This window comes from Eleutherodactylus coqui, chromosome 8, assembly GCF_035609145.1.
Source record: "Eleutherodactylus coqui strain aEleCoq1 chromosome 8, aEleCoq1.hap1, whole genome shotgun sequence".
NCBI classification, from domain to species: domain Eukaryota; kingdom Metazoa; phylum Chordata; class Amphibia; order Anura; family Eleutherodactylidae; genus Eleutherodactylus; species Eleutherodactylus coqui.
Window position 1 is genome coordinate 93,748,210 of NC_089844.1, and position 16,589 is coordinate 93,764,798.

Below are 16,589 nucleotides of genomic sequence, written 5' to 3' on the forward strand. Positions count from 1 at the left end.
TATATACCTTGGCATATCTTGTGACAGTTTGTAACCAAAATACTGCCACCATATGGTTGGATGACCACAACACACAAAAGCATTTATATACGTGGGCTAATAGAGGAGGACTTTACACCAAATTATTTATACTGTATAGGACACAGTGTCCCACACTCACCAACCAGGAGAGAATGATGCCTCTTCACAACCTCATCAGTATAGCGGAGAGAGTCTGTTGCTACACTCCCTGTCAGCGCCCACATTGAAGTGCTGTACAGGAATATACAGAGTGTTTGAATGGTACTAAGCCAGGCGAGGAGGAGGAGGTAAGGAAGCAGTCTCATCCAAACTCACTCCACTGTGCCCTGCAATCAACAGTGCATCAAAGAGTAGTTCCCACTACACTAACCTGCGTGTTTGGCTCAGCAGCTTCTACCTCACTAACCTGTGGTCGGCGGATCCTGCTGCATTCAGTACCCACATCAAAGCACTGTACAGGGATGTGCAGTGGTAGGCCAATGGGGCAACACACAAAGGGACTTCAGGTTGGCTTGTCCTGGATATTTTGTGTATTCAAAATAGCTGATGCCTCTGCATAGTTTATATTATACATACATACGACTGAAGCCGTTGACCTGGAACAAACACTCTGCTCTTAAAGGGGTTGTCCCGCGCCGAAACGGGGTTTTTTTTTTTTCAAACCCCCCCCCCCCCCCGTTCGGCGCGAGACAACCCCGATGCAGGGACCTAAAGAAAGCTTACCGGAGCGCTTACCTTAATCCCCGCGCTCCGGTGACTTCTATACTTACCCGGTGAAGATGGCCGCCGGGATCCTCTTCCTCCGTGGACCGCAGCTCTTCTGTGCGGTCCATTGCCGATTCCAGCCTCCTGATTGGCTGGAATCGGCACGTGACGGGCGGAGCTACACGGAGCCCCATAGAGAACAGGAGAAGACCTGGACTGCGCAAGCGCGGCTAATTTGGCCATCGGAGGGCGAAAATTAGTCGGCTCCATGGGAACGAGGACGCTAGCAACGGAGCAGGTAAGTATAAAACTTTTTATAACTTCTGTATGGCTCATAATTAATGCACAATGTACATTACAAAGTGCATTATTATGGCCATACAGAAGTGTATAGACCCACTTGCTGCCGCGGGACAACCCCTTTAAGTGGATGCTTTTTTTTATTACACTCACTGTCCTGGGACGGGCCATCTACTAGTACGTAACATCATCATGAAAGACATTATACTGCAGCACAGAGTAGTGAAGATGTGATTCTAGTAGCTGCTAGATGGCAAACATCTGCTATCAGCTGCAGCAGCACATCTGTGCGGGTCTCTCTGACCAGGTCTCCCTCTGAAGTGGCTCTGACTCCTCCGACCATAGCCTTCTAGGGGCAGTGTGAGACAACACCATCCCCTTTCCAACTCTAACCCTCACACCTCCTGTTACCCTTTCAAGTCCTCTTTAAAAGGGTTTTCTGTGACCAAGATATTGGCAACCTATCTTATCCACCACTCGAGATCCCAGCTGATCAGTTAATTGAATTGGCTGCTGCACTCACTTGAGGGCCATGTCCTCTTCTCAGGCACACAATGTCATGTACATCGGTCACATGGCCCGAGAGCAACTCTGTCCCATTGAAGTGAATGGGATTGAGCTGCTATACCAGGCCCAGCCAGTAAACAGTGTACTGTTTTGTGCCTGGTACGCACTGATCTGGTCATGGCAGCTATTTTAAAAAGCTACTTGGTGGGGGTCCTGATGGGCAGATCCCTACTGATCTGATATTGATGATATACCCCGAGAACATATGTCATCAATATTTAAAGTCTTGGAAAATCCCTTTAGAGGGACCGTATGATTTGGAGAACTGCAGTAAACTGCTGTTATCACCCTGAGCAGGAGATGTCATTTGCCTCTCTGTACCATTGATCATCGAATAGGACATATAAAAAAAACCCAATTCTTTAATTGGTTAAAAAGGTATGCCTAGTTGTGAACTATTGTTGGCCTATCCTTATGTTAGGCCATCAATAGTAAATCGATGGGGGTCCGCCACCTGGGATACCCACTGAACAGTTGACCACCAGGCCAGTGTGCTCTTGCAGTGAGCCGATTTCTGCAGAAAGCAGCCAGCTCCGTTCTTACTTCAGTGGCCAGGCTTTGTATTTCAGTTCAAGTTCTCCTTAATTTCAGTTTGACCTTTGCCTGTAATACCAAGCCTGGCCAATGCAGTGAGAACGGAGCTGTCTGCTTCCTGTATAAATCAGCTCCGTTCATGAGCACACTGCCCCCGGTGAACAGCTGATTGGCGGGTGTGCTAGGTGGCAGACTCTAGCTGATCTACTATTGATGACCTATTCAGTGTCTAGGCCATCAGTAGTTTGTAACTCAATAACCCCTTTAATTAAATAATGCAGTCAAGCCATGTAATAAAATACACAATATAATGCTATTTAAACACATTAATAGTGGACTGGATCACATTAGTATGCTAGCGACTACAGAAATAAGATTTGAGTTCAAATTGGAATTCGATTGAAGTAGACATTACATGGTAGTACCAAGTACATAAAGAAATACAAGTGGATACGTGCCCAACTAATGGCTTCTGTTGCACTTTGCTACCAATCATGGGAAGCAGACCTTTCTTGGGTTTTGGCTCTCATCAATGTCCTAATGAAAAACAAAAGATTGCCAAAACCGTTTTTCTCACAACCTTGCAAAAATGAGCTTTCATTCTAGGATGTAGAATGCCAGTTATCCTGCTAAGTAGACAATTAGTGCTGAGGATTCCCAAAGAAAGTAGTAGAACATGTCCCTTGATAGTACAATGAGGCACACACACTGTCACTTTCACCAAAAGGGCTGAAATCTTAATGCTGAAAAAAAGGCGGAATAGAAAAAAAGATTCTCTTGTCTAAAAAGAAAACTTCTAGCAGCACAAGATGCATGCGCTCGTCACCCCATGAATACACAACGCTGTCACATGGCTCGCAGAGATTGGGAAACTGCCAACTGCAATGCCATCAATACAGCAAAGGCTAATTGGAATTGCAGCATTTCCAACAACTCAAGTCATGAGAAGTGTACAAATCAAGTCAAATCAAAGGCTACTTTTATGGGGGGACGCAGAAAAGCTTGATTCCAGAATCTGCGTCTAGTCATGTCTCATTCAGTACTCCATTAGAAGGATATAGATCGAGTCTGTTTTCCCCGTAGTTTAAGGATTACTGTTGTATTCATTATACTGAGAGGAGCTGTAATATTTCTGTCGCCCACATACACACGTCTGTAATTTGTGTGATAAAACTCCTGGGAATGTAATGCAATAATGTTCGTATATTCATCCTATGCAGTCGCCGATCTGCCGCTGTGTTTACATGCAACATTTCCATGGTAAACACAGCAACAGTTACCTACAACTCCTAGCATGCATAGTGCTCGTTTACTGACCAGTGCTGTAGCTCCACCCACAACTTACAGGTCCTACAACTTACTAGCACCAACCTGCCTTTCAGAGGGCCAGAGAAAGCTGCTGAAGCAGACAAACAGGAGCTTCCGGAACTCTGAACTGCACAGGAGTAATACAGCTCAGTGCCTCCGCCCGTTTTCCCATCACGCACTGCTCACAGGATGTTGGAGGCTATCGACAGGGAGGATATAGCAAGTGCGGACAAGGTGACAGAGGAAGTGAAGACATTTTTCAGGTGAAGGGTCAGGCTCCTGGTATTACAGCTCAGCCCTATGCCAATATAGGACACAAACTTGGAGCACAGAGCTACGAATTTTGGAAATTCCCATTTAAACCCTTTGCAATCCAATTTTGAATTCAGGGTTTACTAGGGGGCTTTCTCTTTCTGCCATTATACAATGGAGCCATCTGCTGGCTAGAGTCAGTACTGCAGTATTTGACATGCTGGAGAGGCCCCCGACAACATAGCGGCCAGTAATATACAGTAAGAATACCCTGCATCCGACATCAGAGCGGTACAGCCTCTAATCAGAATGTCTTTAGACGTCAGACAGTGGATTGGAAAGGGTTAATATTGTGGACGCTCTCTTTAAAGCAGTTATCTGCTTTGGACACACCATTCACACACTGCAAGTCCTTCACCTGGAGCCTATTAAAGAGAGTTTTATGCGGGCATATGCCAGTATGACCCGGAAGAAGCCAAGTGGGCAAATGTTAGGGTTAGGTAGATACTTTGAATGCTGCATGTGATCTATTTAATGTACTTTTGTTTTATACGTTGTGAATATGATTAAACACGTTACAATACAAAGGGGTTGTAACAGAATAACTTATCGCAAATCTGTTGGATAGGTGATAAAAGTCAGTTTGGTGCGAGTCTCACCTCTGAGAACCCCACTGATCCTGCAAAAAAGGGACCCCTGTAGCCCTGTTATTGTCACTGTGGGGATGCTTCTCCCACTCACAATGACATCGCATCGATTGAAGCGATGGACGTGAATGCGTGGCTGCCGCTCCATTCATTTCACTAGGCCTGACAGAAATAGGTGAACGCTTGTACTCTGCTGTCTTCAGCAGTCCCATTGAAAATTAATGCATGCAGGCCCATCCCTCCAATCAATCTCCTCCTTATTACGGGGGTTCAATGAGCCCATAGTAAGGAAGACTTGGGAAATGGGACCTCAAGTTCTCAGCATTGAGGCCCCTACCGATCAGACTTAATGCCTATCCTATGGATAGGTGATAAAAACTAGTTCTGGTACAACCACTTTAAGAACAGTACTACCCTTTGTACAGTTGTTCTAGGGCCTGAAGAGACTGGAAACATCTGGAGCTTGCCAGTACTACAAGAATCAGTAGAGTCGTCAAGACAGTAAAGCTATTCCTGAATTTGGGAGGGGGGGATAAGAATGAAGTAAAATAAAACGAAATTTTAAAAAGTATGTTTTGCAAACTTTGGTTAGCGGGTGGCATGCCAGTATTAGATAAGGTGTGTGGGAAGGGTTGGGTAAAAGTGGACAGGGACACAGACATTACCTGGTAAGACTATGGGATTCTGTAATAGCAAATGTTGTGTTTAGTTAAGGATTTATGTGAGACATACAAAGCTGAGTCCCATTGTTATGAGCACCAGCTAATATCTAGAGTAACCACCGTGTTGTGGAAGGAAAGCAGCTGACAGGCTGGGAGTGACCCAATAAGGTGCTGGTAGGTTGTCTCAGGTATCTGGAGCCATGCTGACTGCAGTACATCCCATAATCGCTGGAAGGTGCGTGGGATGGATCCACAGAGTGAGGAGGAGGTCCCACAGATGCTTAACTGGGTTCAAGTCTGGGGAATTAGAGGTCAGGGAAGTACTTGGAAGTCTTGGTCGCACTCTTCCAACCACTGTCGGACATATCTAGCCATGTCACATGCCGCATTGTCTTGCTGGAAGATCCCATCGGCCCCAGGGAAGACAAACAGCATGTATGGCTGTACGGGATCTGCAAGGATGGATTCATAACCAAATCAGTTCAGAGTGTCTCCCACAGAGAAGGCCATGAAAAGCTCCCCAGACCAGAACGCTGCCACCGCCACCTTGTTTTCTTCCAGCAATGGTTGTAGGGTGTTTGTTCTCGGATGTTTCTCGCCTGACATGCCAACAGCCATCCGTTTGATGAAGCCGAAAACGTGACCCACCAGAGAAGACAATGCTTTGCTAATCAGCAGTGGTCCAATTCCAATACTACCATGCAAATGTAAGCCTTTTCTTACAATGCACCCTAGTTAGCATAGGTGCAGTGACTACTCGGCTGCTTTGGACCCCATAAGTAGTAGGGTTCATTGAACTGTCCACTCACGATAGACTATCACCACAGCAGCACGTGAACAGTTCAAAAACTGCGCTGTTAGAGAAATACTGCTACCCCTTGCCCAAAAGCCAATAATAGCCCCTTTTTGCAACTCTAATAAATTTCCCCTTTTACCCATTACAAGTGATATGTGAGCTGACGACCTACTGCACACCTTATATACCCACCTCGAAAGTAGGGGGTGGTCATAATAATGTGACTCTGTGTACAGGACATCTCGCACAATGTAATTAAGGATAAGCTACAAATCATTTTACATACATTCTTAACTTGTCCTTGGTTTCCAATAAATGTAAAGAACTAATAATACTCTCAAAAGCTACATAAAAGAGTATACAGGCTTAACACAACTGAAGCTGCAGAGCGCATTATATTCTCCACATTTCTAGTCTGAGCCTTGATTGTGACCTAAACCCACACTGCAGGTCAATGACTGACGTAAGAAAGGACTGTTGAAACTTTTGTGGAGACGAATCCAATGCAGGTGAACATGTACAAGTTATCTGGTATGTAATATTCTCTGAAATAACATCATATGAGGTTTCTATTACAAAAATATATTTTTTAGACAGTCTTACCTCGGAAATGGCCTGACTTTGTATCAGGTCTAACTCCTGAGGCCTTGTCATCTTGTCAATATCCAGGGAGTCCATACTAGAGGCTGCTGAAGTAATGCTGGAACGCGAGGAGTTGCTAACAGAACGAATATCACTATCGCTGACCGTGCCTGCCGATGCTGTCCGCCTATGATGGATAGTTATAGTTGGCTTAGCATCTTCTACAGCCGTCTGTCTTGCCGCCTCATCCATACTTAGAGAAGCCTGTTCCAACTGTGCAGTGATATCATCCAATGAAAAATTGGCGTGAGAAGGTTTAGTTATCCTCCCAGACGAAGAAGGCAATCCTCTTAAACTGCTCTGTTTGGTGCTCGTACGTCCAGCTGGTGGCTTCTGGGAAGATCGGCGGTCATGAGACTTAAGGGTGTTCCTAGAGGACTGGGACCCAATGCTGCTAAGTTCCTGCTCAATTGAGCAGAGATCCGCCATGAGTGCATCTAAATCCACCGTCTCCCCTTGATTTAAAGCTTCTACAAAAGACATAAAATTGAATCATCAAAATACATGAAAGGGAGACCCCCAAATCAAATGTCCTTTGTCTGGTTTTTCTTTTATATTGCCTTGTGTAGGAATGGTAACAAGAATGGCTTATAATGGTAACATGTCATGTGGTTGCACCTGACAAGCCCTAAGTTATTTAGGTACTTGGGTAAAAGGATGCTCCTTGCCAAAACCTCTCTTAGAAATGAAATCATAGTAATAATATCATAACTACATCCATAAAGCCAATAATATTCACCACAAAAGGCAGTCATACTTGACGTTTAACGCCAGTTCTAGAAAACATCTGACATCAACTCTAGAAATTGAGCATTTCCCACCAAAAACATTTATCGCCTACCCACAGGATAAGTGATAAATATATGATCGCTGGGGGTCCAACCACTTGGATCCTCAGGTATCACGAATCACCCTAGTGAAAGAAGCGGTGGTGCTCATGTGTGGACAACGCTCCATTCATTTTTATTGGACCGATAAAGGAGAAAATCAGGCCCACAATTAGATTCTTCTTCTTACCATTTATGTTGTACATGGAAAACCTATATGAGAAGTTAGCAAGATTAGTCTCCTGGCGCAGGGGTGATCTCTTTACTGGTTCTTCAAGCTTCTCAGTATCCAGACTCTAAGTACATAAATGAAGAAAACTTAAATTATATCTAAACGTTTGCTTTGAATTAGACACTACCTATGAAAATAAATGTAGCCTTAAGACCAGATTATATTGTAAAATCCACACCTAGAAGTCATCCCAGTTGTGATCCTAAGCTTTTAATGTTCTTTAAAGGGTATTCCTATCTTAGCTTTTTATGGCAGAGATGGGAAAACCAGACGATCTGTCCCAACCACATGTCGGAAAGAGCCGAGAGCTTCAGTTGAGCATCATTTCCATAGTAGTCGTTGACGTGAATGGGAGCTACAGAAACAATACCTGCCCTATTTCTGTAGCCCATACTCACTTCAATGAGTTAAGGAAACAGCACTCGGCTCTCTGTAGGCTTTGGCCAGGTGGTCAGTAACAATAGTAATGATCTCCCATCTTGGCTATGAAAAGCTGAGATGGAAATATCCTTTAAGCTGCGGAATGTTGGTCCATTAATCAAACCAAAAAAAGTTCTGTCTTAGAAAAGTGATGCAAACAACATGTTTATGGACTTAAGAGTATTTTTAATGTCTTGTCACATGCCCAGCAGCTTTGAACAAAGCTATATTAAATCATGTCTAAACCAATTTGTAATGGTTGCAAATTTCATAAGTCCTCAATAATCTTGGTATCAGTGTCTCAGACATTAGTCCTTACTTGGGTGATATGATCCATTACTTTGTTTGCATTAGTTTACATAGTGACAACATACTAACCCACAGACTTTGTAAAGCATTGGTAGCAGCTAATGAAAGCATGTGAGGAAAGCATAAGCTCTTCCAATATTGTAAATAAAGTCAAAATTGAAGAAACTCTTGTTTTTACCTGGGTTAGCTTGTCCAGTTCCCCTAGCCAGGCTCCAAACATCTTGTCCAGGTCCTGGTCTTCCTTATCACTGTCCTCCTCTGCTCCATGATCAATTTCTTCATCTGATAATTGCTCCATCTGCAATTTAATGGAGTCAAGAGTCAATATGATTTGAGGACATCCAAAAAAAAAAATCCCTGAAGCTAGCATTCTCGTCAAGATCAAACTTTGAAAGCAAGGTGAACGTCCCAGAAGAACCCTGCGCAGGCAACAAAGGGATCCAAGTCTTTAGTTTTAACATCTTTTTAAAAGCCCTTGTATGATATATTTTATTAACAGAGCTACTTTTCTGATCAGGACCAACTTTTGATTGGAGTCCTTGGTGCTGCAGGCCATTGATAAAAAGTCTGTGCATGTCCACTTTAATTTCATTCCAACTTTGTAGTTCTGATTGCACACATAGGACAGGTTATGAACAATTCACGTTATATTTTATCGTCCCCAGGGCTGGTTCCACGCTGGTTTCTGTCTTTTAAGCCAAAAACTGCAGTGTTACGGAAGCCAGGACTGAACCATAGGGTTCAAAAAGGCAAGACGGTGCTTTTCTATACAGTTTAAAAGACTACGTGAGATGGAGACCAAAGCAGTCTCAGATTTGGAATCCTATGGGTTATGCAGTGCTTCGCATAAAAAAAGCAAACCACGAGGAACATATGTTGGGTGTGTTAGACCGTAGCATGAAAAAGAGCCTACGCGAACTAAGGTGGCCGTACAGTTAGATAGTGGTCAACTGCTGGTTCTTTGGGATCCATTGTTGTATCAGAGCATGGAGGATCATCTGCTGCGCCAATCCAACCCTGATCAGGGCTACTAAGGTAAAGTGCTCTATAGACATTAAATTACTTTCTAGAAGATTATGATGCGTTCCGTGGTTTCGGGTGATAATCTATAGGGCCTGACAGAGCTCCTCTATTTAAAATAACATACACATTTGCTTGTGCATGTTAATGGAGGAATTAAGACTGATAACCCTTGGCCCAATAAAGATACCCGCCTGCCAAATGTTCAGCCCCAGTTTTCTGTGTTGAACATGAATTTTATGTCAATAGAGTAGGAAGAGATAGGTGGCTGCCAGACACATCTGCTTCTGCTCATCTCCAAGATAACAATATAATTAGACTAGAAAAATAGGATCCTTAATTTTTTCCTCAAGTGGTAACCCCTTGCCAGGCCTCACAGCCATCGACAGGGTTTCCTACTCAAATTGGAGACGGGTGTGAAAAGATTAACACCGCATCTCCCCTGCAAATAAATAAAAGTTCTATAGAATATGTCGGTGCTATATAAAATAATTATATGCAATGTATGCAATCCCTTTGACACGTTTCACAAAGTAAAATCTGGACAACGCTTTTTGGAGGATACTGAATATAGCATAGCAGTGCCGAATAATAAAAAAAACACTGCATGGATTGCATGGCCCAAAAGTGATGGGAACAAAGCCCAAGAAAAATAGAGGAAAAGTATTTAGCAGATCTACTCTTAAATAGTGCATACAGAGTGCACAGTTATGATTCCCCACCGCACCACCATTTCCTGTTATTGTGGTTTCCACTGCAGGCCTCCTAAACCCCATAGATAACACAGAGACTTGATGACCTACAAAGTAAATTATACAATGCAAGAAATATCAACCACAGGCGGCTTCAATGGCTTTTTACTTCTGTCTAGTACAATCTGTAAATCATTTTCTATTTCTGACAAAGCCCAACAGTACATTTCTGAGTTATGTGGCGTACTGCAAGGCTGGCTCCTGTAGCAGAGACGATGGCTAGTATGTGAGGTGTATATTGTACAGATAGACGGCTCCAGGGTATAAAGGGTCTATTTACATAAATGCCTTTATGTTGCAACCACCATTTACAAAAAGATTCTTCTCTCCCATTGTAAATACCAGAGTAGAGTGCCAATACGGAGGAGAACATCATGAGTGCAGCAGACAACATAGACTTTATTTCCTAAGACTTAAGGACGCTTGCACATGGCAGACTGGATTCCGGCCGTGGAATCCTGCACAGAATCCTGGTCTGCCCCTGGCCATTGACCCTGCATACTTTTTCTTTTCCTCCTTTCTCTGTACTGCAGATATCCCAGGCCCTTGTGCCGTCGGGCATGCGCAATACAGTTTTTTTTTATGTTTTAATTTGCCAAATTAATAATGGAGGGCCCGTGGATCGGACTTCAATGGAAGCCACCCACCCAGAATCCGGGCTAAAATAAAACATGCTGCAATTTTATTTTCGGCACATTGTGTCTACAGATAAAATTCGCATGTGTGCGTGGAGCAGAGGAATCTCCATGCACATCTATGGGCAAATTGAGCAGCGGATTGCCCATTCTGGTGACGAGCATGGGATCCGCAATTCAATTTGCCCTGTGTGCAGATGGCCTAATGCCCCTTTTACATGGGATAAGAACCTCTGGATTCTCGTTTGACCAAGCTGCTGATGCCATCACCAGCTCATTCACACTTGGGCAGCGTCTTTAGACTACGCAATTCTCGTTGAGAACCGTGCCGTTTACGTTCACTAATCGTTTACTGATTTACATTCCTATGTGGAACACTAGAGATCAGTGTTTAAACTGCACAATCCGGCGCCGATTTCTATGTTGACTAAAACTCCCGATGAACGAGAAGCGCATGATTCTCGCTCGGTTGTTGGCTCGCGTTAAAAGAGAACGATCATCATTTAGTTTCGCTCGTTTGAACGATTTTCTGAACAATAATCATGTAAACGCAGCATACAAGAACAAAAAAGAATCTTTGAGCCCCTGTAAAACTTTCCCTCCTGCTGCGCCAGCAAGACTGATGACTGCAAGTAAAGGCAAAGTGCTCCATTGATCTGCTACTTTTAACTTTAGCAGAATGCTGATACAGCAAAGTATGATCCAGTCACTTCCTGGCCCAAGCATGCATTCTTCATTAGCACACGGGCAGATACTATGTATGCATCTGGAGGATATCTTCCCATATCAGACTGTCTAATAATATGCGCTGGCATCAAGAGGCATTGTCAAAGGGAAGAAAGAAAAACCCTGTTAATATGGCCACTCTCACATGACCGTATGTAAAAACGCATTCTTTTACGCAGCGTTTTACTGAATACAGAGCTGCGTTTTTTATGCGACTTTGCCTGTGTTTTTAGGCGTCCCTCACATAGGCGCTTGTATCCGTGATTAACATGGTGTTTTCAGCTCCTGTTGATTTCAGTAGAGCCTCTCAGGCAGACGCTCAATCACAGCGCTTTCCAGTGCCGCGATTTTCGAGCGGAGCCTGTTCTATTTTATAATGTGTAGCGCACCTCATCAATGATGAAGTATGCTAAACCCAGCTGTCGGCCACGGGGAGCTGGGGAAAGTAGAATCACGGCCAAAAGCCGCTTTGCCGAACGCCTGTGTGAGGGAATCCTTATTGCGTATTTTCACGCAGTAAAAATGCAGACAAGTTGATGATGTCACAATCCCTCACACAGAAAAAAACAAACAAAAAAACATAACTTTTTTTAAGTGGGAATGCTAGAACTGCAGAGTGTGACCGGGATACAGGAGCATCAATGCCAGTTGGCCATGAAAGGGTTAACACCGTTGGACCATGAATACACTACTTTGGTATTAATGTGTGCGGCTTTCTTTTACAAATCTCACAATAGTAAATATTAACACCGACTAAGTTTCGGCTTCACTCTCGTCCCAGGCGTTCCGGCTTCCTGTTGAAGTGTCAGGTTCAGTCTAGTAAGAGATTGCTGCATTTTTAATGCAAGAGGGAAAAACAGCTGTTGCCTCCATTACCAAATAATCCATCATGAAAAGGAGCAGGAACCTTTACTGTAATCCCCCTATACTGAGCAACAATCGCAGCTCCTTGACATTTCGCAGAGGCGCATCCATCAGCTTTATGCATTTTCCATACTACCGGTTATTCCCCATGTAAGGACATTCGCCATAGTAAATGTCAAATCATGAGCTCTGCTAAGCATCCTAACAAGTGACATCTCTCCATCATTAGCACAGCTTACTTCACACAAGGCAGAGAAACCGGACAGGGAAGAATTGGGAGATTACGGATTATGTATGACCAAACGGAACAGGTTAGATCCATTTACTGACAGCATGCTCACAAGTGACCAAGCCATCAAGGGATATTCTCTGATACTGATCGATAATATCCTGATAGTGATAGGAATTGGCCATTTCTGAGCAATTAACCCTTTCCAGTCCACTGTCTGACGTCTGAAGACATTATGTTTTAGGGCTGTACAGCTCCGATGTTTAAAGACATCCGTCGGGGGTTTCTTACTGTATATTGCCAGCCTCTCTGCTGTCGGCGCCTATCCAACGTGTCACCTCATGCAGTACTGGCTTTAACCAGCAGATAGCGCTGTTGTATAACAGCAGAATAAGAGTAAGCCCCCTAGGAATACCAGGATAGAAATTGCATTGGAAAGGGTTAAGGCTAACTTCTCATGGGCGAGCGCAATATGGATTTCACGCTTGTCATCATGTGAATTTCAAATTCCCCACAGATGTCAGCGCAGTGGGGATGGATGTAGTCATCGGGGTCAGAGCAGGCCATCCATTAGGTGTCAGGTAAGCAAACCTCCAACTCCGATTCCTCAATTTTCCCAGACTCCGACTCCCAACTCCACCGCTCTGGAGGGAACATACACTGGAGTACTGATCTATGCAAAGTTTATGTTGAAATCAATGGGAGTAAAGCCATCTATTAGACTTCCTGCTCCAAACCCGCTGCACCAACAACGTGACGGGAGGCTGGCGGATCCCCAGCAAAGAACTATTGATAACCTATCCTGAGGAGAGGTCATCAACGGCATTTGCCCAGGAAACTCCTACTGATGACCTATCCTCATTAATAGTGGATTGATAGAGGCCCGCTGAACGAAGCTGCCATGTGCAGCTGTTTGCCAGGCTGCTGACAGTGTGCACAGAGCCAGAAGCGGACAGCTCCAAACTCATTGTAGTGGCCGGGGTTAGTATTCCAGTCACTGTCCAAGAAAGCATACAATGCCCAAGTACTCATTCACATCTGTGTCAGAGGTTTGCTAGGGTAAAAATCCAGGCTGAAACAGTGCAGGAAAATGTCAGTGGGCATAAAGGAAGCTGGACGGACCCCATTAAAGTCAATGGGGTCTATTTTGCGTCATTTCCATCTAGTGATGGAAAGGGTTTTCGGGTTCCTGCTCCCATGACAGAAAAAGAAAACAAACCCCAAAAGGCGATGAATCAGCCCCAAGTCAGCTCCTGCAAAACTCTGCCCAACCCATCTCATACTCCCTAGGGCTCCTTTACATGAATGCGTGGTGACAGCGTATTTCACATACAGGTTTTGCGTATGTAATACGCTACACCAATCCGCCAAAGGCTCACATATTGCCGCTCACATATATGCAGCAAAATACGTGTACAATAAAGTTTGCGGCATGTATTATCTTTGTGCGTTATTATGTGTCCATAGATGCCAAGATAGTGTATGGCAATTGGCGGTGAACACAAGTAGGCAGCAAATAGCGCCCGTATGAAGCCGCACTAAGGCACATTTTAGCATGAAACGTAACACCTAATCATTTTGAAACTGACAGTATTAATCCAAATGTTCTTTGAATCTACATGGCAGCAAGTAAAAAGTTTGTGGTATTTTTATTTTTATTTTTATATTTTTTAAAAATAAAAATTGACGATTTCTACATAAACGCATCAAGCAGTTTGGTATAAATACAGCGCATACAGGCCCTAAACATATATATTTCCAGAAACCTTAAATGATCAAGGGTTACAATCCTGTTCCGGGTAAAGAAATCTTTGTTTGGCCAGTCTGGGCCACCAGGGAACATAATTAAGTCTAGGCATCCATAGCAGATATGGCTCCTGTGCAGTAAATGTAATGTTAGGCGTCTTAAAGCACTATAATTACATTATTGAGCTCTAATCTGAACACACTGCGTCAATAAACGGCTGTGGTGTGATTTCAGAAAACGGGCTATAATGTGTTTTGGCTGTTGCAGAATTTTGGGAAGAACAGATCCATCAAGAAGCAATGTTCTCTGGGTGCTCCGCCAGGGAATTGCAGCACCTAATTGTCCTTATTAAGAAGTCTAATGCAGTCTTTGTGTAATTCATGATAGTACAAGACTAAAAATGCCCATTTCTAAACCTCGCCGACAACATGGCTATAAATCTCGTCACTTGCTTACAGAATTCCCATTACACATTACAATATAAGATACTATGGGCCGCTGCAGACCCGCAACAGTTAATTGGAAGTCCCTATAAAGAGAATGCATCAGGGAGATTGGGAAAATCTATTTAAAGGGGTATTCCAGTGTTCGAAAAACATAGCAGCTTTCTTCCAAACGCAGCGCCACCATTGTCCATGGGTTGTGTCTGGTATTGCAGCTCAGTTCCCATTCATGTCAATACCAGACAACCCTATTGACAAAGGTGGTGCTGTGTTTGGAAGACAGCTGCCATTATTTTCTAACCTTAGACAACGCAAATATTTGTCATTTATGAACCATTATCCAGACTTAAGTGTCATATTGATTGTTTTTTGTGGGGATGCCATTGCGAAGACAGTGAAGATTTATAGAATAATATATTCCAAGGCTGACACTGATTCACAAAGTAGAATAAGAGAAATTATTGTATAACAAAGGAAAATTCTCAGTTGTATCAATGCAAAATGAATTACGGGATCTGTAATCCCTTGTGGGTCATTTACTGTAAATTTCACTTATAACTAAGTGGGGGAAAAATGATAATGTATAAAGGCTCAGTAACCAAAAAAAAAAATCCCTAAAAAACACATACGTCAAATCTTTTCAGCTCTTTTGCAGTATCTGCAATGTGCTGTATGCAGGCATTTAAAGGTCCTCATACACACAAAGTAAGTCTAGCAAATCCTCCGATTTCAGGACAAGCTTCCTATCTGATGTGTAAGGAGGCCTCCTGACTCCTCTGATAGTTGATGACAGAGGAAACAAGGAGATTCTTTTGTTCTCCCTGGAGATAAGCTGCCATCAGAGGTGTCTGTGTCAAATCCATGCTTCACATGAACATACCCTAAGGGCCACCGACAGCAGTCCCAGAGATAATGTGATCGTTAATAGTTTCTGTGCTTTTGCGTGGAAGCGATGATCGCCCAGTAAATGGAGGCGGAGCGGCTCCGGCGGCCCGTCTCTATTCACAGTATACAGGCAATCGTAGATGAATGGCTGCCTGTTTACAGAGGTCGATCGTCATCTGATTTTTATGCCTAAATGATCTGGATGAGAAAGGACTCGAAACTAAAATTGCCCCACGGCTTTTTATATAGACATTGTTGAGAAATCGGGGTTTCCAAAATTCCTGCGCCACATGAAAACTATGCAGAAAAGTCTGATGGGAGGGCCGAAATGGCTGTCGTCTGCAGCATTTACCCTATGCCATCCACGCTGCTCTTAAAAATCGTGTGGCTCCATTCACTTTAACAGGAATGCTGAAAATAGGCAAGTTCAAGCACTTGGCAATCACTGGTGCTCTCGCTGAAATGAATGGAAGCGCTGGACGCTAGTTATCCCGTATCCAATAACTTACCAGAAAATACATCTGCTCAGGTGAATGTAGGAAGGACACAAGTATTTAAAGTAGAGAAGGGTGTCTGGTAATCCCTTCTGGATCCTTAGGACAAGTTCCTACCTGAAGTAATTCTGCATGTATCACCACAATAGAATGGGTGAAATCCACGGCGGAGCACGCTGTAAGGATGTGTTTGTATATTTTTCTACAGCCTTTACAACCTTATATTCAGAAGTACAATAAAGTGTCAGAATCCCAGTTTATTAAAAGGAAGTGATTCTCATCTTCTCCTATTTGAAGAGGCCATCCAGTCACAATGCTTCCTGTTTCCATTCTTGTGGGAAAAGTCGACTGTGTGCAGCCCATGGAAATGATGCGTGAGAAAAGCTAAGATATCTTAAAAATGTGCTTTGCATTAATCAGATTCTCTAAACACACTGCATATCTATACACATCTGTCCCGCTGACTATAAGGCTGAATGCACACAGGCGGAAATTCTGCGCAGAATTTCCGTCATTGCACGCTGCCATAGGATTGCATTAGTTTATGCAAACCTATGCAGACAGCCGCAATT

The 16,589-nt window shown here is 43.5% G+C and overlaps 1 protein-coding gene across 4 annotated transcripts in view; it reads right to left on the minus strand.

Moving 5' to 3' along the window:
- Positions 1-16,589, minus strand: part of RAPH1 (Ras association (RalGDS/AF-6) and pleckstrin homology domains 1) — a 137,458-nt gene that overhangs the window by 59,713 nt on the left and 61,156 nt on the right. For all 4 annotated transcript variants that reach the window (XM_066576070.1, XM_066576071.1, XM_066576069.1 and 1 more), the window contains exons 2-4: positions 8,401-8,520; positions 7,452-7,557; positions 6,396-6,904 (exon numbers count right to left, since the gene is read on the minus strand). In XM_066576070.1, the coding sequence (XP_066432167.1) occupies positions 6,396-6,904; positions 7,452-7,557; positions 8,401-8,520 (735 nt within the window). The remainder of the gene's footprint in view (positions 1-6,395; positions 6,905-7,451; positions 7,558-8,400; positions 8,521-16,589) is intronic.